This window comes from Megalobrama amblycephala, linkage group LG4, assembly GCF_018812025.1.
Source record: "Megalobrama amblycephala isolate DHTTF-2021 linkage group LG4, ASM1881202v1, whole genome shotgun sequence".
NCBI classification, from domain to species: domain Eukaryota; kingdom Metazoa; phylum Chordata; class Actinopteri; order Cypriniformes; family Xenocyprididae; genus Megalobrama; species Megalobrama amblycephala.
Genome location: NC_063047.1, coordinates 45227358 through 45252194, shown reverse-complemented (window position 1 = coordinate 45252194; position 24837 = coordinate 45227358). Strand labels below are relative to the sequence as shown.

The 24837-nt window shown below is 38.7% G+C and overlaps 1 protein-coding gene across 3 annotated transcripts in view; it reads right to left on the bottom strand.

Moving 5' to 3' along the window:
- The window catches only part of clip2 (CAP-GLY domain containing linker protein 2), a 54845-nt gene that overhangs the window by 20386 nt on the left and 9622 nt on the right, over positions 1–24837 (bottom strand). For all 3 annotated transcript variants that reach the window (XM_048189566.1, XM_048189567.1, XM_048189568.1), the window contains exons 3-4: positions 19302–19819; positions 7703–7827 (exon numbers count right to left, since the gene is read on the bottom strand). In XM_048189566.1, the coding sequence (XP_048045523.1) occupies positions 7703–7827; positions 19302–19819 (643 nt within the window). The remainder of the gene's footprint in view (positions 1–7702; positions 7828–19301; positions 19820–24837) is intronic.

Genomic DNA, 24837 nt, shown 5'->3' with positions numbered 1-24837 from the left:
GGAACAGAGCCTATCTCCCTCTGAAGTACTTCCAGAGGATGCTAGGGCTGATGGCTTCCGCCTTCCCGGTTCTGCAGCTCGGCCTTCTTCAGATGCGGCCTCTGCAATACTGGTTGAAGTTCCGGGTCCCTCCTCACGCCTGGCGGCACGGCCGCCTGCATCTCGGGGGTCAATCAGGCCTGTTTGACAGCTCTGAAACTCTGGATGAACCCTGTATGGTTCAGTCAAGGTGTACCCCTATAGGCGGTGTTCAGAAGAACGGTGATCTCAACAGATGCACCCAACACAGGTTGGGGTGCTCTTTGCAAGGGCAGACCGGCCTTCGGCTCGTGGTCTCACGAAGAAGCCATCTGCACATCAACTGCCTCGAGATGTTGGCAGTGATTCGAGCCCTTCACGCGTTTTAGACACACCTGATGGGACGCAACGTCTTAAGTCCAGTCGGACAGCATGACAATGGTGTCATACATAAATCACCAGGGTGGTCTTTCGTCCAGCCGCTTATGCGCTCTGGCGAAGCGTCTTCTGGAATGGGCATTACCGAGGTTTCAGTCGCTCAGAGTGACTCACACAACCGGGAGAACAAACTTGGGAGCAGATATGCTATCCCGGAGCAATGTCCCCTCAGACGAGTGGATGCTCCACCCCCAGACGGTTCTCACGATCTGGGAGTTCTTCGGGAAGGCAGAGGTAGACCTCTTCGCCTCAGAAGACAACTCTCACTGCCCAATTTATTTCTCGAAGGAGGACATTGCGCTGGCTCACATCTGGCCCAGCACCCTCCTTTACGCTTTTCCCCCGATTGCTCCGATGAATCAGGGAAGACAAGCACAGAGTCCTCCTGGTGGCCCTGCTCTAGAGGAGCCAAGTTTGGTCCTCAGAGCTGTTCAGGCTTTCCACGAAAGCTCCGTGGCCGATCCCCCTGAGACGGGACCTCCTCTCTCAGGTGAACAGGACGATTTGGCATCCCCAGCCAGAACTCTGGGCACGGCACCTCTGGTCCCTCGATGGGAGCCTGCTAACCTCCCCGGGGACGTGCTGAATACCATCTCTCAGGCGAGAGCTCCATCCACGAGACGCTTCTACGCCCAGAAATGGTCAGTCTTTGATGGCTGGTGTTCTGTACGCAACATAAACCCAGTGGAGTGTGATGTATCTCCGATACTGTCTTTTCTCCAGGAGCGTTTAGAACTGGGTCGCACCCCTTCAACGCTCAAAGTTTACGTAGCAGCCATCGCAGCGTTTCACTCTCCTATCGCTGGCCAGTCCGTGGGACGAAACCTTGTGGTGCGTTTCTTGAGAGGTTCTAGGCGATTATATCCACCTCATCCTCTCACCGTTCCCACCTGGGATCTCTCTTTGGTCCTCAGAGCTCTCAAAGGGCCTCCCTTTGAGCCACTGTGTTCAGCTGACCTCAGGCCCCTGACGCTCAAAACCGCTCTGCTACTTGCACTAGCATCGGTTAAGTGTGTTGGAGACTGGCAGGTCCTCTCCGTGAGCCCTGCATGCCTTGAGTTCGGGCCCAACGACTCCAAGGTCGTTTTGAAACCTAGGCTACATCCCTAAAGCCGAGTTCAGACTGCACGATTTTAGCCCCGATTTTGCCTCGCCGACAGGTTTTGAGAAATCGCCGACAAATGCCCGAAATCACAGGCAAATCGGTGCTCGTTCACGCGAGTGACAATCACGCAGTGTGAATGAGCAAAGACGCGATCTGAGAGAATCGCAGACGAGTCGCCGACGCCCGTGAGATATTTGGCATGCTAAATATCTGGACCTGTCGGCGATTCAAACTCCTGCTGTGTGAAAAGTGTTCTGACTGAAAACTACATCGGCGATGACCGACAGCCAATGAGAGAGCAAGATACAGAGCAGCGGGGAGTTCGGGGAGGAGTTATAGACCACAACATCAGCCAGCATGGCTTCATTCACATAAACATTACAATTTTATCAAATGGAAACAAAACACAAACATTTGCTTGGCCATCCACAACAGCAGCACATTGAAAAGTTATGTATTTACCTCCAACTCTCGTTGCAGAACACACAATCCACAGTCTACCCAACCATTTCCTCCTCCATATTTTTCTTTTCTTTTTCTTATATTCGCTGCAAATCAGCGCACAGGCAACTCGTATTGCAAGCTTCTTGCGGACTACCGTTTTTAATAATAATAATAACTCCAGTCCTGCACGCGTGATATCGCGTTGTTTCCTTGTCACATCTCGCGTGTGTTTGGTTGTGAAACGTAGTTTGCGTGCCAGACAGAGTTGTCGGCGATTCTTCCTATTGTAAAGTCATGCAGTGTGAAACCCTCTGTCGCCGATCCATCGTGCAGTTTGAACACAGCAGCGACTGAATGCTGGCCAAGATAGTCATGCAGTGTGAAAAGAACAGTGACCCGACTACTTTGAAAATCGTGCAGTCTGAACTCGGCTTAAGGTGCTCTTGACTCCATTCAGAGCACAGGTCATTTCCCTCTCAGTGCTTCCTCCCTCGTCGGACGAGCGAGAGCTGGAATTGCTCTGCCCCGTCAGGGCATTAAGGACCTACGTTGAGCGATCACAGCCTTTCCGGCAATCCGATCAGCTCTTTATCTGCTTTGGTGGCCGCACCAAAGGGTCTTCGGTCTCAAAGCAACGTCTTGCGTGTCGGATAGTCAATGCTATTACTCTTTGTTACTCCTCTATGGGCCTCAACTGCCCCATAGGAGTTAGAGCCCACTCCACTAGAGGAATGGCTTCCTCTTGGGCCTGGTCTAGTGGAGTTTTGATTAAAGACATCTGTGAGGCAGCCGGCTGGTCCTCGCCGTCCACTTTTGTCAGATTTTATCATTTGGATGTCCCGACCTTACAAGCTCGGTCATCTCGGTATGATCCAGTGGCCTCTATTGAGCTCCGCTTCATGCCACTCTGGGAGTTAACTCCCCTTTTGGTAGTGTAACAAGGGTTCGACGGCTCCAGCCTTCTCACTTGTCCTCTGGTTCCCTTGCGGTGTCCAAGACAAGTCCAGTCGTTCCCTGTCGTGGCACGGCGCGGTTGAATTCGTTCCCCATACGCAGTACGAGTGAAGTATCGAAAGGGAACGTACTCGGTTACTAACGTAACCTCGGTTCCCTGAGATACGGAACGAGTACTGCGTTACATGCCGTGCCACGAGGCTGCGGCTTCAGTGTCGTCGCTTCAGTCGAATGACCTGAAATCCTATGGCGAAGCGCCTGCTTATATAGCTACCCCGCCCATTTCGGCGGGAATATTCACGGGCTTTGTCGCCATAGGCTGCGCAGCTATGCCGCGCCGTCATTGGTTCAACAACTTGTCTATGAGTGAACCAATGACGATGCAGTTATTGCAATGACGATGCAATGACTGCGTTATTGAAAAAGGCTTCAGTAACAGGGAAAAAGGAGACCTTTCCCCATACACAGTACTCGTTCCGTATCTCAGGGAACCGAGGTTACGTTAGTAACCGAGTACGTTATTTTATTTTACTGCCTTTTTTAAATTCAGTATCATTAAAATTATTGAATTTCTAAAAAAAAAAAAAAAAAAAAAATTAACTAATTAAAGTCTAATAGTAAGTCTAATATTAATACAATTACACACACAAAAAAAAATGCTAATTTAATTGCATCCAGAATTTTCGGTTTCAGCCCAGAATTTTCATTTCAGTGCATCTCTAGTACAGTTAAAACATAAATTATTTAAAATTATATAAAAACATTTTTGTTACTTGGAATAACGTTAACTGGAATAAAATGTAAAAATATATTATTTTGACATTTTATTTTAGCTAGTTGCCAAAGCAACATTTCTCATTTTCACTTAGTTTAACTTGATGTGCTAAAATAACTCAAAAGGAAATAAAATTGATTAAAATATATATATACATATTTATAAAAAAAAATCTAAATAAAAAAAAAACTAATAAAAAGAATAAAAATCACTCAACTAAATTTCTAAAACTTTAAAATTAAAACAAAAATACAAAAATAAAAACTAATTCAAACTATTAAAAATAAAACTATAATAGTATCTAAATTATACTGAGATTTTTTAAAGAAATTAATACTTTTATGCTGCAAGGACAATACATTGATCAAAATACATTTATGTTACAAAAGATTCATATTTCAAATAAAAAGCTGTTTTTTGTTTTTGTTTTTGTTTTTTTACTTTCAATTCATTAAAGAATTCTGAAAAAGAAAAATGTATCAGGGTTTCCACAAAAAATATTAAGCAGTACAGTTTTCAAAGGTGATAATAATCATAAATGTTTCTTGAGCAGCAGATCAGCATATGAGAATGATTTGTGAAGGATCACGTGACACTGAAGACTGGCGTAATGATGCTGAAAATCAGCTTTGCCATCATCATGGGAATAAAATACATTTTAAAATATATTCAAATAGAAAACAGTTCTTCTAAATTGTAATAATATTTCACAATATTACTGATTTTACTGTATTTTTGATCAAATAAATGCAGGCTTGGTGAGCATAAGAGACTTTCAAAGTATAAAAAAAATGTATGAACCCCAAACTTTTAAATGGTAAAGGTCTATTATAAATTACTGTTGTCTCTTAGAAAATGTTTCTTATCATCTAAACTGAACACAGGCAGATATCCAGCCTCTATCAAGCTATCATTTATAAAAACAAACTACATAATCTACTAAATCCAGCCTTGGGCCAAATGTCAACAATTAATGAGTATCCATGAAGCTGTTTATTCCTGTTTGGCACTCAACCATCGCCGTTCTTCAGTGAAAAGACAGCAGAGGTTTAACCTTGGCTCACCATGTGAATCATTACATGTGCAGATTACCTGGCCTGTATTTTAATACTAAAAGTCAACATGAAACTGCATTCGCAACCCATTTTACTTCAGTAATCTGACAATATTTCCCTAAAAAAAAAAACTTTGTAGGGTGGGAGTCTGTCTATTAGGAATTGTTTGGATGGTGAACACTGGCAGTTAAATATCAGAATGCACAAAAAGTTTAAGATTATGAAGACAAACATTTTTTGCTTTAGGAAATGCCTGGGATGTATTAAAGGGATAGAAAATGAAAATTCTCTCATTAATTAATTACATTAATTACAGCCTACACAACTACCACTTTCAAGGCCAAGAGAAGTAGTAAAGACATCATTAAAAGTAATCCATGTGACTCCAGTGGTGTAACCTCAGTTTTATGAAGTGACGCGAGTGCTTTGTTTGCGCAATTTTTTTTTACTACTTTACCACAAAAGCACCACGACATATGCGTGTTGTGTTGACGCGAGAGCCAGTGGCGTACGGGACACCCCCGCAGCCCCCGCGGTGCGTTGGGGCCCCCACCCTATGATGGGCCCCGTCACAGATTCACCTATTTAGGCTAGACTACTTTATAGCCTTTGCTTTTTTTTTTAGAACTGAACTTAATTGACTAAAGATGAAAATAAAGCATCCAACTGAAGCCCAAAAATGCAAGCAGAAGATCATAGAAAATAGTGCTAAATTACCACAAAAGGGGGAAAAATTAATCACTGTTGTTTCCATCGCCGTTTGTAAGGTAGCCAAGACAACCGCAAGCTTTGATGTGCTGTGTTACTGTTAGCGGACATGTGCCGAGACAAATAAATATGTTCAGTCTTTGCTGAGACATTATTATTGTTATTTATATCATTATTGCCCAAAAGTATTTACCCCATCGCCAGCTCTGCTAATGGTCAGCTACCGGAATGTCTGAAGTTCTTTTCCAAATCTAGCCTAGCCAATAAGTCTAATTATTTCTTTATTCTTTTACTGTAACTACATGAATTTAGTTTAGGCTTACATCATTTGATGCACCGATCGAAATTACTGAAAATTTGCGGCCGAAACAGCAATTTACGCGCTTGTCTAGAAGGGAACCTTATATAGCCTATATGCAAATTTGTGTCTAACTTAGAATTTAGACCAGCTAAAATATATTGTTAGACCAAAAATATCTTATCAATTAATTAAGTAATAAAGACATGTAATAAAGTAATAAAGAAATTTAATAAAAACAGAAAGACGTCTATTGCTTCAGCCTTATTCAAAGGCCGCGGAAACATGGGTTTGTTTGTTACGTACTTCAATCCATTCCACACCCGACGTTCTTGGGTTTTCTTTCTATTTATTAAATATAGGCAATTGGATGATGAAACATTGTTTGAAATTAAGATACAATTTCTACAAAACGAAATTCACTTTAAAGAAAGACTTACTATAAAACAAAACTTAATGAATTGTTCAAACTCATGTCTGACCCGCTGCATGTCTCCCGACATTGCGCATCCGTCATGCTATTCACTTTTCATAATCAACATAGGTGACATTTAAAAAAATAATAATATTAGGCTATAGCCCAATATTTAAATATAAATATGAAACTAAATTGGCTACATTTTTATCCCTCTGGCCGACGAATGCGCCGGCGCTTTCTGATGGATTTTTTTCCTCATGACAGAAACAACCTAAAACAGGCCTTCTGTCATTTTTGGCGATAGCCTACAGATTAGTGCAAGACTACAAATGGTCTACTTTTTAAAAAATTTATTTTATATTTACGCTCACAATAACAACAACACCTTGTAGGCTACTTTTGTAAAATAGAATACATAAAAAACAGGGTGCGCTTTCAGCTGTCTCTCAGCGAGAATCTTTCTGAAACATCTCAAAAATTAATTTAAACTCGGCGAATAACTGTACCTAAAAGAAAGAAACATCTCCAGTTGATAAGAAATTTGTAGGTCTGTGTTAAATAAGAGTGTGTTAAATAAGAGGCGATCTATCCGCTGGAATGTGTTTTTTCTGAAATCATGGCCAGTGCTCGTTGCGGCTCGTTGCGGCTGTTATCCGTTCTCTTGGCGCTCCTTTGGTTTTAATGAGTAAATTAGCCTAAATATTTATTCCTGCCGGTATTTTAGTCTGCGATATCAAAATCACTAAACATTATATAGGCCTATAGGCTAGGCTATAATATTATTCGATAATATTATTATATAAAATAAATCAATGCAATGATAATTCACAACATGATTCACTGTTAAATCAGTTTTTGTAAACTGTGGGGCAGATGGACTCAGGTGCACAACAAATTTTATCACATGACATCACTGCTTGTGGGAGGGGCCCCATCTCATTCTTTGCGGGGGGGCCTCACAGACTTGCGGTACGCCACTGGCGAGAGCAGACGTTGGAGAATAATATTTTGTAAATAAAGTGGTAAATTATGTTTGTTTTTGTTTTTTTGCACCAATTAAGCACTCACGTCGCTTCATAAATTTGATGTTAAACCACTGGAGTCACATGGATTAATTTAATGATGTCTTTACTACCTTTCTGGGGCTTGAAAGTGGTAGTTGCATAGGCCGTCAAGGGAGGGACAGAAAGTTCTCAGAATTCATCAAAAAAATCTTCATGTTCTGAAGATGAAGGAAAGTTTTACGGGTTTGGAACGACATGAGGGTGAGTAATTAATAACAAAATTTTTCATTTTTGGGTGAACTAACCCTTTAAGAAAATAAATCAGATCCATTTTTATTTCATGTTGTAGGCCATGCTACAACTGAGATATATTAACATACTAAATAGTCTTGAAAACCTCATGAAACATTGAGACCTATTAGTATTAAAGGCTATTGAAGGTGCTGCTAAAGACAGGACATGTTAGTGGAAGACAAATGATGTACCTGGTTCCAGCTACAGCTCCATCGTTTTTCCCTAACGGCTCGTCCAGCTCCACTCCACACCACTCGCCCTTGGCAAAGTCAGTCTCCCCCACATAACGCACAACTCCTGTTTTAGTGCCGCCAACCTGAGAAGAGAGCAGAGGAGATTCAGTGTTACATACTGGCAACATGGACACTTGGTTTAATGTGATTACAGTTATTTAATAGAACAAAACAGGTATGGAGATCTGGTCTCTTGAAATGCTCAACAGAAAAAGACAAAAAAAATAAAAATAAAAAATAAAAATACTGAAAACTGATCAGTCAGTGTATTCTAAAGATTATACATAACTACACATATACACACATATATACATACTCACACACACAAATACACACATACAGAGAATCATATAATGTGAAGTTTGAAAATAGAAAAGTTTTGGAACCTTCAGGAGGTCAGTAATATATGGAAGCTTGTTTCCGCCATGAAATAAAAAAATAAAGGTAATTGCGACTTTGTATCTCACAATTCTGACTTTTCTCGCAATTGTGAGTTTATATCTCACAATTCTGACCTTTTTCCAGAATTGCGAGATACAAACTCACAATCATGAGTTATGAAGTCAGAATTGTGTGATATAAAGTCAGAATTGCGGGTTATAAAGTCAGAATTTTGAGTTGTAAAGTCAGAATTGTGAGTTATAAAGTCAGAATTGCACGCAGTATAAAGTCAGAATTGCATGATATAAAGTCAGAATTGCAAGATATAAACTCACAATCGTGAGTTATGAAATCAGAATTGTATGATATAGTCAAAATTGCAAGATATGAAGTCAGAATTTCACAATATTGAGTCAGAAAAGGGAGTTATCAAGTCAGAATTGTGTGATATAAAGTCAGAATTGCATAACAAAGTCAGAATTATGAGTTATTAAGTCAGAATTGTGTGATATAAAGTCCAATTGTGAGGGGAAAAAGACTGACGTTTTTTTCTTTATAACTAGCAATTGCGAGTTTAAATCATGCAGTTGCGAGAAGAAAAGTCAGAGTTGTGAGATTAAAAAGTCACAATTACCTTTGTTATTTTTTTTATTTAGTGACAGAAACAAGCTTCCATAGTAATATGAGTTGGCATATTACGCTTAAAATGTCCAAATATTTGTCTATCACAACTGAATGTCTGTCTACACAATTTTACATCTAGGAAAGTAGATAGAAGTAGTCTCACTGCATGTCAGCAGTGTAGAGTAGTAAACTCTGCCAGCTGGTGCTGAGATGTAACTGGGAATGACTGTTGTGCTGGTTGAACTGGCCTACATTCATCAACCCAGCACTAGGGAAAAAAGGAGGTCACAGGCTATTCATTAGTGATGGCACAACTACATATAAGAAAGCATATTGTATGCTTCATTAACAAGGAAGTGTATTTCACACATTTTGTGTGCTTCAGAAGCATTCAATCATATTACTGTAAAAATAATTTCTCTCTCTCTTACCGTACACACACGCAATCACAGCAAACACAATGAAAGAGATGAGACCTGCTGTAAGAAAAGCCTCTGGTTCCAAGCAGGTCACATTCATAGCTTTACTGCTAAATTATGCATAACATGACATATAGCAACATAAACTGAATTAGAGTCTCAAAGTATCATTGTTTCATAGTCACAACCTCTCCATAAAATCATCCCAAAAACAAACAAACTAAAAACATAATTACTTCACTAATTTCGGTCATTATTACATATGACTGGGATATTTCCTAAGGGTTTATGTGAGATGAACCTGTTTCACCCAAGTAATAGATCCAGTTAAATTTAAATTGGCAGCAGAAATACTAAAAACCATTGATTATTATTGCAGTATTTGTAATCCATTCTGGCCAAACAATACACTAAAAAGTTTGAAAATCTACAAATCTGACCAAAAACTGACCCAAAAACAACAACAACAATTTATACTGGCTTTAATCACTTTAATATTGTTAACTAAAATAAGATCTGATTTTCCCTTTTAAAGAAAGACCAATATGATGTATTTTAACCATCAAATAAACCATCAAATAAACAATGTTTTGAATGCATCAAAAATGCATTTGCATTGTGCAGCTGTTCTGTATTTTTGTCAATCATTCATTATAGGTAAATTTAACATTTTAGTAACATGTAACTTTATATCTTGACCTAAAATTATCATGACAAAGAAGAATTCAAATGGGCCTAGTACAGAACCTTGAGGCACTTTTCTTCAAAGGGTTCCATTTTACTGTTCCTTATCAACCAGTGTCATACAAAAAGGTTTTCTAGCGATGCTTAGTCATGACACAGCAAAACAGAACATGAGAAAGCAGCAAACCATCCATCCATCCCAAATCAGAATCCTAGAGCCATTACATAATGACTGCAAAAACTAAAGATACAGATAAAACAAAGAATTAATGAAAGTCATGCTTGCTTAGGGATCAAAAACATTAATTGTTTTGGAACAAAACTAAACACATCTACCACTCCTCTCAGCCAAAGATACACACAGCTTTTCATGAGGGTATGAGATTTAGCCTCTTCCATCAGAGTGTGATGGAAGAGATATGCAAACAGTGGACCATAAATGCATAAACACATGCTTACATGTGTGCCCTACAGTTGTTTCTACTTTTATGTTTTAATCTGTCTCTACTTAAATGGAATGAAAAGCCAAAGCTGTCAGTTTGCGGAAACCCTAGTCTCAGCTCAGACAGAACGCCCCACGCTCCGCCCACAGTCTGTTCAACTGACTGTCTGATGCATATTGCAGACTAGAAGTGTTGAACGAAGAAGTTCCAATATGATTGGCTGGCCTCTGCACACCACAGGAAGTCAGTTTGTATCATTTCACCTGGAAACAAAAGTTCTATAATAAATTTCAGCCATTTTCTTAGGTGTTGTTTGTACAAATGTTTCGAGAGACCATACCATCAAGCGTTTCCCTCCCACACTTCATTTTTTATTACTGTATGACAAATTTCAAATTAATCCACCTTAAATGGCACATAAAAACAAAATGAACTGTGGTTGGTTGCTTTATATTTTGGTCATACAGTCTCAACTTGTTTAAGTGGGCGGTTCTTGGCCATAACAAGCTGCATGTGGATCAGTTTGACCACATTGTGGGCAGAGCTCTGAGCATAGCTCTGTAAAATTGTACTGAATGTGCACTTGTAGTGTACTTCAAATATTAAAAGTATATTTTATAAAAATAAAAAAAACTGTACTTGCCGATAATATAATACTGATGAAATAAAAAGACCACATTCAGTACATTTTTAAAAAGTGCAATCTGTAATAATGTCAAATTATACATTTTACTTTTAAATTGCAGTAATAATCTTTAGTTGTGCTTTAAAGTACACTTCTAACATACTAAAACACAAAGTCCTTTTTTCCGTAAAAAGTACTCTTGTTATAAGTATGCTAAAGTGTACTTCTTTTTCACAAGGGAAGCTAGCAGAATGCTTTATTTCTTCTAAAATATGAAACAATTGACAAATACACTAATTTTAATCATTTGGTTTTTGTGACCATGCAAATTATTCTCTGAAAAGTACTTTAAGAATAATATAATTGGACATTAATAATGTAATTGTAATCAGAACAATCAAATTTCTTACGATTCCAATCCCTACCTACACGAGAGCCCAACAAACGTGTCCACATCTGCATTTATTCATGTGAAAAGCAAAATTCCTTTTTTCCTGCTGTCAGTTTGTGGGACCTCATCATTCTTCTAAAATACACAGATAATATGGCATCAACAAAAGCTTAGAAATTAAGTACAGCCATTTATGTTTTCACAGGTTCATCAAGTGGTGTTTTGAGCACTGCGAGACATTCTGCTCCTGTGACATCTGCGGTTTGGCATTAGAAAGGAGAGCGTCCGGAAGAGAATATATTCAGACAGACACATCACATTCTCCCGCCAGTGAGCGAGTCTGTGTTTGTGCAACTGACGTGGCAGATGAGCCACAGTACGCTCAAGTGTGGATAGGGTGATAACACAAACATTCCTGAGGGAACGTTCCAGATGTGCAATATTTACTTTACCATGTCGTCTCACTGCTGCTTTTCATATAGGAACAGTTGACGTCTCAAACCAAAACAGCAGCAATTTATGAGGGTGAAAACATATGTCAGATAAACGTTTGGCAAAAGCTTCTAAGTCACTTAAAAACAATATGGCTTTGAGCAGCTATTCTCTAATAGACCTTCTGGGTGTCAGAAGAACTATAAATTCAGCAGAATACATGAGCACAGCACAGAGATGAGCGGTGAGGAGTGGAGAAAGCTGACTCAGATTGTCTCCTCTCTCAATATGTCTCGCTCTCACTCACAACACTGCAGATCCACGATCAGTCAGCATAAGCTTCAACTTGGCAGTGGCTTGATCCACCTTACAGTTCCTTTGACGGACTGACTGAACTGACTAAGACAATTCAGAAGTCTGTTCAATAACGCCAGCGTGAAGAACTTCTCTAAATCAGGCTACAAATATAATGCTTTATGACTGGCAATATACTACTGAAAGATCTTCCAGGTCTTTTCAAGAGGTTCAAAAGCTGACTAACTTTAGAATGGATGTAGGAGAGATAGCAACTTCATAACAAATGCGTTGATGTGAGTTTGAATTTTTAACTCTTCCTCTGCCAGCGTTTTATTTTTAAGTTGCAAGCCAATGCCAGCATTTTTTATCATATTCACAAAACTTTCATGGCCCCCAAAATATATAAATATAAATATTTGTTATATGAATATGTGAACATAAATTATGTCAAAAGAAAGAACAGAGCCTATGCTTTCAAATATTTTATAGCTTCATTCACTCTCTTTTTTTAATCAACACTTGAATGTGGGTAAGTTTAATAAAAAAAAAAAAGAGCAAAAAGCTGAAAAAAATACTGTTTTTTACTTTTTGCGTACTGTATTTTTGCACACTACATAGGAGGGAAGTGGGCATATATGGGTAAAGAAAAGACGGCAGATGTGCTAATTCATGCTAGCAATGTGCTAAAACATGCTAGCAACATAATTCATGTTAGCAATGAGCTAAAACCTGTTAATTCATGCTAACATGCTAATTCAAGCTAACAAAGTGTTAAATAATGCTAGCAATGTGATAAAACATGCTAGCAACATGCTGATTCATGCTAGCAATGTGGTAAAACACGCTAGCAACACAATGTGTTAGAACATGTTAGCAATGTGATAAAACATACTAGCTGCAACATGTTAATTCATGTGGTTTTTGTTAAGTCATGTTAGCCATGTCTTTCTTTCCACAGCGTAAAATACTTTTTGTATTTGCATTTGCTCTAAAAGCAAAAGAAAAAAATCCATGATAGCAACTTTCCAAGAAATGGAAAAATATAGAGAGATTGATTACAGCAGTCAGAAGAGAAATATGTTAAATTTGCTGTCACTCCCTCAGCCGTTTTTGTCATTTACTGACAAGGTAATATTACACAAAATAAAGCATTATAAATGCATATAAAAAAAGTTCAAATTTAATATATTTAAAAAAAAAATGACTAGATTTGTGATGTTGATATCTGTGGAAACACGTCATCACAGTCTGTGAAAAGGGTCCATTAGAGAAGTCCGGCATACACTGAGCACAAGTTGCAACAAATCTTTTCTTTCATATTGTGACATTTACATGCGAGTAAAAGGGTTTTCGAAGAGAAAATGTAGGGTGTGTACTTGGTTCAATTCACTGGTTGTTGATTGAGAAATCCGACATACATCACCAGAGAGAAGTCTGTTCACCGGAAGATTGAGTTTTCGAGAGACATTTTGATTACATTATGAGGTAAAAAAAAAGATTAATTAATCAATGAAACAATAAGAACTGTAACATGCATTTAAGAAGTAGATAAGGTGAATTTTCATTACGCTGACTTGAAGGTATTTTGCTGAGGTTGTTATCCAGAGCGACTAAAATAACACATAAGAGATTGCCTGGACAATGCTATCTACCAGGAAAAGTGCTTCCTGTACCAATAAAAATGAGTTCTCACTAGTAAAATGAAACTATTACAGATACAAAAATCTGTTTGAGTGCAAATAAAATGGATAATTTTTGCATTGCTTTTTTATTGCTGAAAATAGTGCATTTTGAGTCAAAAAAATTGGAAGGATTTTAAGGAGGCTGAGTGCATTGGTGTGGATTGCGACATGTTTAGCCCTGCTGGATGAGCTATGAGGTGAAAGTGCTACAAGGCAATGTCAAGGTGGTCAGTTGAGTCCTGGTCCTAGGCTCTGGCTCACATATTGCTGATACATGAGCATCGTTTTCACACATGTGCATTTAGAAGTCTTGGGAGAGCAAACAATGGAAAAGCACTGACTTTGAGAGGTCCTTCATGCACTATAGCTCAGTCATGGTAATAAGATACCAGTGGTAGGGGGAAACAACAGGGATCTGACATCTTTCTAATGCAGTTCATTTATATTGTACACTGGGATACCACTTAACAGATGTGAGTGTGTTGAAATTATATTAAAAAATAAATAAAAAAATCAATATTTCATACAAAATGCTAAATATTTTTGTACACAATTCTACAGGGTTATCCAGCAGGATTTAATGTTTGAGTTCAACACTAATATACTAGATTAAATTCAACCCATGTTCTACCGACAGCATCTGTAGTGGATGTTTGAATGCCACAGTCAATAACTTCGACTTCGCTCAGCTCAACAAAAAAGCAGTTACAGTAAATTAGCCCCAGAGGGACAGTTATAATTTATGTAAAAAATGAAAAGAGATAAATCATTTTCTCACAATAAACACTGAAATCAAATTTTAAATCTGGTGCTTTTAAAAAAAAATCTGACTCTGGGAAATAAAAGTATGCAATTTTTAGAAACTGACGTGTGTCTGTGTGGGGATCCTCCCCGATGTGTTCATCACCGAACAAACCAATCAAGTGTCAGTTGGGATTGAAGCAGGCAAATAAGTAGATAGCTGAGATCAATGGCTGATGGTTTATGGAGCAGTAATCCCATCTGATTAAGAATATTGACTGCCTGAAAGGCTTTAGGAGGACTGCGCTATACTAAATGGAAAGCAATTTGACCCATAGCCAATCAACTGTATACTCAAGCAGACAGCTATTGGGCAGCATCTGTTACCAAACATGAGGAATCTAAGGAAAGCCACACATTAGTCGTTCACAGACAGATCGGAACAATAGTTTGCTTTATACATGACATTTAGGGACAGGCAAATCTAAATACTAAAATGCAGCAGCGAGCAAATAAAAACGGTTAAAAAAAATTGGACTGTAGCTCTGTTCGCAAACAAAAGTCTGTACAGAAAACAATGGAGTTAAAGGAGCATTTCTAAATACATTATATATTAGGGCTGGGCGATATATCGCATGCAATTGTCACACGCATTTCGTCAGTAAAGCCGGTTCCCTGATTACCGCGAAATCGTCATCACCTGCTTTCAAATGGAGCGGCATTTAATAGCCAGAGCCATAGTTCACTGACAAGCTACGCAATATCGCGTTCATTATCGAAGGCGATTCATCTGCGAAAATGAACGCGATATTGCGTAGCTTGTCAGTGATCTACGGCTCTGTCTATTAAATGCCGCTCCATTTGAAAGCAGGTGATGACGATTTAGCGGTAATCAGGGAACCGGCTTTACTGACGAAATGCGCGTGACAATCGCATGCGATATATCGCCCAGCCCTATTATATATATATACACATATACACACACACAAAGGGCCCTATAATACACCCGGCGCAATGCGACGCAAGGCGCAGCGCAAGTGTGTTTGCTAGTTTGCGTCCGGCGCCGTTCGCGTTTTCCCGTTCAGCGCCACGTCCTTAAATTAGTAAATGCATTTGCGCCAGTTAGTGCGCCCATGGGCGTGCTGGTCTAAAAAAGAGGTGTGTTCAGGCACATTGCCGGCGCATTGCTATTTTAAGGAGCTGAAAATAGACTGCGCCATAGACCAACTCAAAACTGGTCTAAAGTCTAAAGTCAATGGCGCAATATTTTTTTTGTTAGAGCGCGTTGGTAGAAACTGCACCTCTGGGCGCGTCCACAGTGCGCGTTGACTTTGCTTATTACACACAGGGATGCCCATCACACAAACATGCCAAATATTAAAAACAAAAGGATTACAGTGTAAAAGAATATTATTGTGTACATAAATATAAAAATGTAATGGTGAATAGTCATTGCGTGTATTAGAATTAGGCTACCTATTTTCAATTCAGCCTATTACTACTTATAATGATGAACGAAATTGGCTAATTAATTGAACAATCGTGCCAATACACACACATATATATTAACTGACTCATCGCGTGTACGCCATGTAAATAGCAATCCGCCATGGCGCGAGCGCATCTCGCTCTTAAAGGGAATGGGAGATGACTCTCTGATTGGTTTATTGAACGTTACGCCCATTACTCATTAAGAGAATAGGGACAGCCCATTTCAAAAATGCGCCCCGGCACATGGACCGTTTTTCCGTCGTTAAAATAGCAAAAGTGGATTTGGACACGCCCTGAGTGCACCTGCGCCGTGCGCTTTACATTTTGCGTTTAGATCGTTAAAATAGGGCCCACAGTGTTTTCAGTGTTTCAGTGTTTTCATGAGGCTGAATCGCACAAAGATTTGCAAGATAGACAACAAAAATGCAATCTACACAGGAAACAAGATTTATCCTATGGCAGTATATTATGCATCAGCACAAAATTCGAACTTTTAATACATTATATCTCACTGGACTGACTGGAAACAGTCAGTGGGCCAGTGGAAGGCAGGGCACAAACCAGTGTTAATTTTCGTTATCGTTTTTTCCCCATCAACGTCATTTTTTCACAGACAAAAATGAAACGATAACTAAATAAAAAACAGTTTTGAATGACAAAAACTATGACGAAAATCTATCGACATTTTTGTCAACGAACAAAAACTAGACGAAAATGTTAGGGAGAGACAATTTGGGAGAGATCCAGTCAGAACTGCGGTCCTAGATGCACACATTTGAATCTAGCTGGCGGGATACGAGTTGGCATACCCTTAATGCATAAAACATTCAAAAATGTAAACGTGTGGGAGAATGAGTAGAGCAGACATATGGATAGATCTGAATAAGCATGGCAACATGAAAGAGAACTCTATTCTGTACAGTTTTCTGTGCGCACACACCGGAAGCGCGCAGCCATGCACACAAAAAGCTACCTCTTACAGCACACAAGTACTGAATTAATCTCTCTTTTGTGTCTGAATGGACAAATACACACAACATCATGTTAAAATGTCCATTTTGGAGAATATTTATGTAAACAGTCGGTTATGTCTTAGAACATAAACAGCTGTGAAAATATCGGATATGCATCAGTGCATTGGATCCGCACATTCGGTCTTAAAGGGGTGGTTGATTATGATTTCACTTTTGTAACGTTAGTTAGTGTGTAATGTTGCTGTTTGAGCACTAAACAACATCTGCAAAGTTACAACACAAAGGGAGATATTAAGAATTAGCTGTTTAAGGACTACAACAAACGGCTGGTAGGGACTACAACAAGCTTCTTTATTTACATAAACCCTGTCCCCGAGGACACACAACAAAGAGGGCGAGGGCATGTTGGGCTGCTTTAGAGAAGAGGGAGAGATGTTGTAGTAGAGTTGTTACTATGCCATCATTTTACACCAGACTGCTTCACAAACGAGGGTCAATTCAATGCTGGTTTGCACAAAAGATTAACATGACGGCACATGCTAGTCGATGAGTTGAATCAACTCCACAGCAACTACATAAATTTATCCACTAACCGTTCAGAAACGTCCAGTTTCATTCTAAAAGTTGTAACTTCTTCCTGAGCCTCTCCATCAGTGTCCAACTCCGGTTTGAACAATGTAAGGCTGAACATCATTACTGACATTTGCCATTTTGGCTGCGTGAGATTTTCCAGCTTTGTTGTTGTTGAGCAACCGAAGCACGAGCTGTTAAAGCTACGGCCTCTTCTGGAAAGCATGCCGGGAGCAGCAGCTCATTTGCATTTAAAGGGACACACAAAAATGTTTTAACAAGCTATATCTGTGGGGTATTTTGAGTTGAAACTTCACAAAAACATTCAGGGGACACCAGAGACTTATAGGTCCCCTTTAAAGTGACAGCAGAATAATAACCTAATGCCAGAGTGCACGGATTCCTATTGAATGTTTGTCCATGAATGGACCCTTCGCTAAGCCCCGCCCTCCTTAGTTACTGTTGCTATGCCTGTCAAGCTTTCGCGCATGGCAAGTCTATTACAGTATGTATGCACCGGTGTCAGACATTTCCAAGGAGATAATTAGTCATTTTTGGCGAACAGGTGAAATATCAAGCGAGAGCAAGACAAAAGGAACTGCAGTATGCATTCGAGGGATATATCCATGACATAATATGCAACCAATTAGAATAGAATTTGATCAAAATTCAAGCTATAGGTCCCAGCGCAAGCAGCAGCCGCCTCATACGCTGACCATTCAAATGGGAAACACACAAATTGAGGAACAGCTTTGTTTATCCACAGCAGGTTAAGTGAAATTTGTGAAAATAACCTAATAATTATAAATCAAACAGCTTATCCATAAGTCTTGTGGAATAAACACAAGACATTAGCCTGACCACTTTGCAATAACATTCTCCCGCTTATATTTTTAGCTCGCCAGGCTACTCCGTCTTGCCTTTAATCATCTTATTTTACGTTCAAATATATGCTTATGAACAAAGAACCGTCATTATTTCCAAGCAATGATATGCTGTGTTAGCTAGCTAGCTAACCTACCCGTCAGATTGTCCTATCCGGGTTTACTGCATGTGCGCACATCAATATTACATCATTGTGGTTAAGATAAATAACACAAAATTACTGTATTTGCATTATTGTAAGAGTAGGTATAGTGTTGGGGTAGGTCTAGACATTAATAAAGCAAAATCTGATAAGTAGCATTTTTTGCTGTCGATTTATACTTGTTCTAACGATTAATGCTATATCATATTGTGCTACCACTACTGTACTTGCATTATTATAAGGGTTGGTTTAGGGTTGGGGTAGGTGTAGATGTTAATAAAGCCATAAACCACGTTAATATCACACTGGAAGCACAATCTGATAGGTAATGTTAGCATTTTTCGCTGTCAGATTTTGCTACCCACTGTTTCAATGGGAGGAATTAGCAAAATCTGACAGGGTAGCACAAGTTGTCAGAACACCGGCACCCCTTGGGTTTTAGGTTTTGGGAAGGGAAAAAATTCCACAATCCCATCCAAACTTTTAGGATACCTGGTATCAGATTTACACAATCCATACGCACAACGGTTCAGCATGTTTCCCTCGCTTGACAGATCTCCCATGCCTAGTTACGGTTGCTAAACCACGATTGGCCTGTGGCGGTTTTCGGGCGTGGCTTAGCGAAGGGTCAATTGTCGCCAAGTAATGATAAATGTGGCCACACCTTTATTCCACCATTCTGTGAATTGCACTTTCTCCTATTCATAGAAATGAGTGATATGTCTTAGTTTATATAAAGTCTTTGATTATACTCACTGAAAAACTTCAACACTCACCAGCACTCGATCGCCAACCTTAAGGTCCTTCTCTCCACCTTTCTTCACAGATCCACTATCAGACATGTTGGATCCTGACTCGTTGCCGGTTTTGACGGAGCTGTTGAGCATGCCTTCTCTGAGCGGCATGACTACACGCTGACCAGATGCTCCCGCGCCACCCTGCAGCTGTGTATTCTGCTGCTGCTCGTCACCCCCATCCCCGACGGGCTGCCGCATGAGCTTGGAAGGCCTGGTGAAGATGCCCTGCAAAGGCTGGCACTCGAAGTAACGCACTCCATTGACAGAGCCGTCATTTTTTCCAACCAGGTCATTCAGCACCACTCCAGCCCACTGTCCCGGGGAAAACTGGGTCTCTCCAAGATAGGCGATGACTCCTGGCTTGACTCCGTTCACCCAGACACGTTCACCGACCACAAAGTCCCCAGCCACCTCGTCACCAACCTCGGAGGCTTTGGAGCTGGACTTGTCTGAGGCGTTGCTGCTGGGGGTGGGAGCCATCTGCTTGTAGGGGCAACCTGTGGATAAACAGCAGAAAAAAAAATAAATAAATAATCAATAGAAGAAATATTCCAGCTTCAATCAACATAATCAGTGTCACAAAAGAAAGTTACCAAAGAACTGCCTCAGAGTTTGTTCATTTTATTTGTTAAACAAATTTGTTTCAATAATGGACTTACAATGGAGGTCTAAGGGGATTCTGTGTTGCTCAGACTTTTTAAAGTATTTCTATTCTTTCTGCCATACAATAAAATGGGTCTTATTTGAGATGTAAAGCTGTCTAAACCATCCTTTTAGTGGCTGGACTGCTGGTTGGTGTATGATCTTCAAATTATGCGATGCCAAGGTAATTACTGTGGGTGGAGTTGGAGTGCCATATAAACAGTACACTTATTGTATCCTTGTGTATCATGTTTCTGTATCTCCAGTTTATTTGATACATTACCATAACAGTATTTATTTTAATGTTTATTCTTGTGAAATTGCTTGCCCCATAGGCTTCCACTGTAAAAAGCATTAGGCTAAACATGATTTTTGCTTGATTTGACAAAATTAGGGATGGTCTGGTCAACATCACAGGATGTTGGTGTGTCCCTACCAGACATTTTAACTAGCTTAACCAGAAAGCATTCCTTGGTCAGCCATAGTGTAAATAGTGTGATATTCTTCAAAAACTGATGTACACTACAGCTCAAAAGTTTGGGGTTGGTAAGATTTTTTTTTTTTTTTTTATGTTTTTAAAAAGAAGTCTCTTATTCTCACCAAGGCTGCATTTACTTGATCAAAAATACAGTAAAACAGTTATATTGTGAAATTTGATTACAAGTTAAAATAAACCATTTTCTATTTGAATATATTTTAAAATGTAATTTATTGAATTTATCTGTGATGCAAATCTGAATTTTTTAGCAGCATTACTCCAATCTTCAGTGTCACATGATCCTTCAGAAATCATTCTAATATGCTGATTTACTGCTCAAGAAACATTTATTCATATTCTTCAATGTTGAAAAGTTTAATTCACAGTTTTACATTCTTTCAGGAGTCTTTTATTTCAAAGTTCAAAAGAAGAGCATTTATTTTAATACTATTTTTGTAACATTATGAATGTCTTTGTCACTTTTGATTAATGCATCCTTGCTGAACAAAATGATTAATATCTTTTAAAAAGTTGAGTTAAATTAACAAATTAAGATATTTAGAATAAAATCCGAGAGGTTTTTTTATATATATATCTCATAGAAAACAAGGAAATTATTACATTCAAGGTCCAGAAAAGTAGTAAAGACATTGTTAAAACAGCCAACATGACTACAGTGGTTCAACGTTTCTATGACTACGGTGGATAAAAAACCTCTCGGATTTCATCAAAAAATATCGTATTAATTTGTGTCCCGAAGATGAACAAAGGTCTTGCGGGTTTGGTACAACATGAGGGTGAGTACCTAATGACAGAAATTTAATTTTTAGGTGAACTAACCCTTTAAAAGTTGAACTTTTAAACAGTAGTGTATATGAATAACAATTAGTGTTGTGGTACAATAAAAGTAAAATATTGTGGTACAATAAAAGTACCATGCTATACTAACATCTGATGATACCATCACTGTACCAAACCCTGTATTTCAAAGCCTGCCATACAATATTCAGTGAAAATCTTATATTTTAATGTTAAAATGATTCACATTTCGCAACGCATTTACTTCTGTAATGTTGCATTTTTAGAAGAAACAAGGATATTTATTTGGAACAGTGTAAGTTGATTTTATTGACTGGAAACTGGAGATTGATAAGTCCATGATAAATACATAAAAGTAACATGAGGGATATTGTCCATTTTGAGAATTTACAGTGTTCTCAGTATTTCACGGCATATGTTGTCAACACTAGTTACGCAGCTTAGCATCAAATAAGTACTTTCATCATTTCGCTCATGTCTGGATGTCACTGCAGACTTCATGCAAGGCTGAGCAACGCTCTAATTTATGAACGAATCTGGGTCAGTGGGATTTGCAGTGAAATAGTTTATGAACCTGGGTGCCTTGCACATGTGCCGCTTTTGACACATGCCACTTACCCGATACCGCTTGAATGATACAGTGTTGATGTGTGAGCCACGGCTCATTTATCATGTGTTCAGTCAGTCTTTTATACCTCAGTGTATGTGTGTGGGGTGGTATTGGTGCTGGGGGGAGGGGATAATGACCGCTTTTGTCTTAATTGCTCCAACATGCTCTTTGACTTTTAAACATGGTGGTTTAAAGATCTCCGATATGAATACAATTTTGAGCTCCTTATCAGTTAAAAAACATCCTTATTTAATTTGCTGTAGTTTAGAAATGGCGAATAAAAATACTGGGGTGGTTTGCCTCCAAAGAGCTGACAGACTGTCTACGTCGAGAATTTTGGACGTTATTCAAATATTATTGAGGTCAGTAGTTTACCACACAGAGGCAGATGTGTAAACGTCAGCTGTAAATGGAAATATATAAACAAATCTTCTTTTTTGGCAGAAAACTGGCTAGCATACAAAAACTAGTGATCAGCGGAGGCTCAACTTTACTTGCTTAATGCACAAGAACAAACTTCATTGGTTCTCGTGGGTCAAACAAGCATATTTGAGCTTCCGTTTACCATAATTGATGTGCTCTATTTGTGCTGATCAATGTCTCTATGTGAATAAAACTTGCTTAAATGAATCTGTTCAACATATACAGCAATTAGAAGTTTAGAACAACATGACATAAATCAAAACAATTTCAGAGTAATTTTTATTATAACATTTATTATGTTTTTATGTGATCAATATTACTGTTATAGTGTATACAAAATATATAAAATATATTACACATTTTAATATTAGGTGTGAATAAACTGCTAAATTAAAAATGTAACAAATTATGCAAAAATTGGAATAAAAATTATTTAATTTTATCATTTTATCTAACTTTGATAATTGCCTTAACTTTTTAAAAACTGAGAAGAAAGTATTCAAACTACATTTTATAAAAATCACCTGTCAGGTTTATAATATATACATCAGCATATAAGAGTGAAATTGGATGAATACAAGGACAGGGATCTTATTTACCAGTTCTTTTATTGCCAAAATTATTAAAAAATATTCAAATGCGAGTGCATTACCTGTATCTAGATGATATTCTAAATGGCAAAATCATTTTGAATGTCCACTGTGACATTGTGACATTTAATGGCGTATTAATGTAACTTTTACTTAAGTCGAAATCACAATCACTAATGGACCCTTTCTCAATACCAAATACAGCATATTATTCAGATAAAATATTATATATATTAAACAATAATAGCCATTATAACAGTATAAGAATTTGTACAATAGGAAATAAACAAGCAAACAGTTCAGTTCAGTCCAGTCAAAGTACAAAAGCAGTGCTCTAGTTAGTACAGGATTTAAGTTCAATTCAATGTAAATATAAAGTTATGGAACTTAATATAGCCCTTTAGCCAAATCTATTAGCTCTGAAACAAGTAATAGATTAATAAGACCAAAGATTGCCCTTTTGATATTCCCAAAGCGAATTATACCTCATGTTTAAACACTATCTATAAGAGCCAGCGGCAAATTCCCAAAGGACTGGCCAAGATGAAGCTGTTGTCTGCGAGTACATGAGCGCTGAACGGCTGCTGAAGCATCTAAACAAATTTTCAAATGGGTGCTATGTTTACATATAAATTGCATATTTAAGGGTCTAAACTACATTCTTGCCAAAAAAAAAAAAAAAAAAAACTCTTAAATCTACATTCTGTGACACAATAACAATAGTATCTGTAAAAATATGGTGGGTTTGGTCTTCCGCCATGATACATTACTGTCAGAATGCTGAAAGCGCAAAAGGTGAAATTGTTCCGTGGTTAGGGCTGGGCAATATATCGCATGCGATTGTCACACGCATTTCGTCAGTAAAGCCGGTTCCCTGATTACCGCGAAATCGGCATCACCTGCTTTCAAATGGAGCGCCATTTAATAGACAGAACCGTAGATCACTGACAAGCTACGCAATATCGCGTTCATATCGTAGATGAATCGCCTTCGATAATGAACGCGATGTTGCGTAGCTTGTCAGGGAACCGGCTTTACTGAAGAAATGCGCGTGACAATCGCATGCGATATATCACACAGCCCTATCCGTGGTGATACTGGTAGAGTAATCACGTGGCTGGAAAGACCTCTCAGCCAAACGAGAACCGAATGAACTGTTGTATAAAATGAATATAAACTTGTTTTCCTTACATTATTCAAGGTCTGAAAGCATGGCATCATTTTTGTTATTTTGACCACTTGTCATTTTATGCAATTAAATGCTCTAAATGAAATTTGAAAGAAATGTTATCAGTAGTTCATAGATTAAAACAAAAATGTTCATTTTACTCAAACACATACATATAAATAGTAAATCCAGAGAAATTGCTAATTTTGCTGTGGTCTCTTAATTTTTTCCAGAGCTGTATTTAAACTTAGAAAGTATTACACTCAGTTTTTTTTTTTGCACATGCTGGTCCATTGTTTCACAAGCTGATGACCCATCACAATCCAAAATGTCCATTACACATTAGAGCAGCAGTGAAGCACACTCAGCGCAGTGCAGTGCAACATAAGCGGAAGGAGTGTGTCTGTGCATGTGCCGGGACTCAAAATAGGAGCACACGAGCACTACGCTATGTTAGAGAAAACTAGGCCCATTCAGGAAGTCCCGGCCCATTGCGGGGCTTGAGCAGAAGCTCTGGTGCATTGCTTGCCCATGTGGCTGCGTTGCTACGGTAACAGTAGATCAGCCAGGGGGGGAAAAAAGAAAAAGGAGTGATGCAGGAAGAAGAGAAGAACACAAGCCTCACTTCACTATTGTGCTTCCACTCCTCCTCCCACCATCTCAATCCCACCATTCAGCAGCACAAGCTAACACAATGACCCCAGCTCAGCCTTTAACCGCCCCCTGCACGCACACACACACACACACACACACACACACACACACACACACACACACACACACAC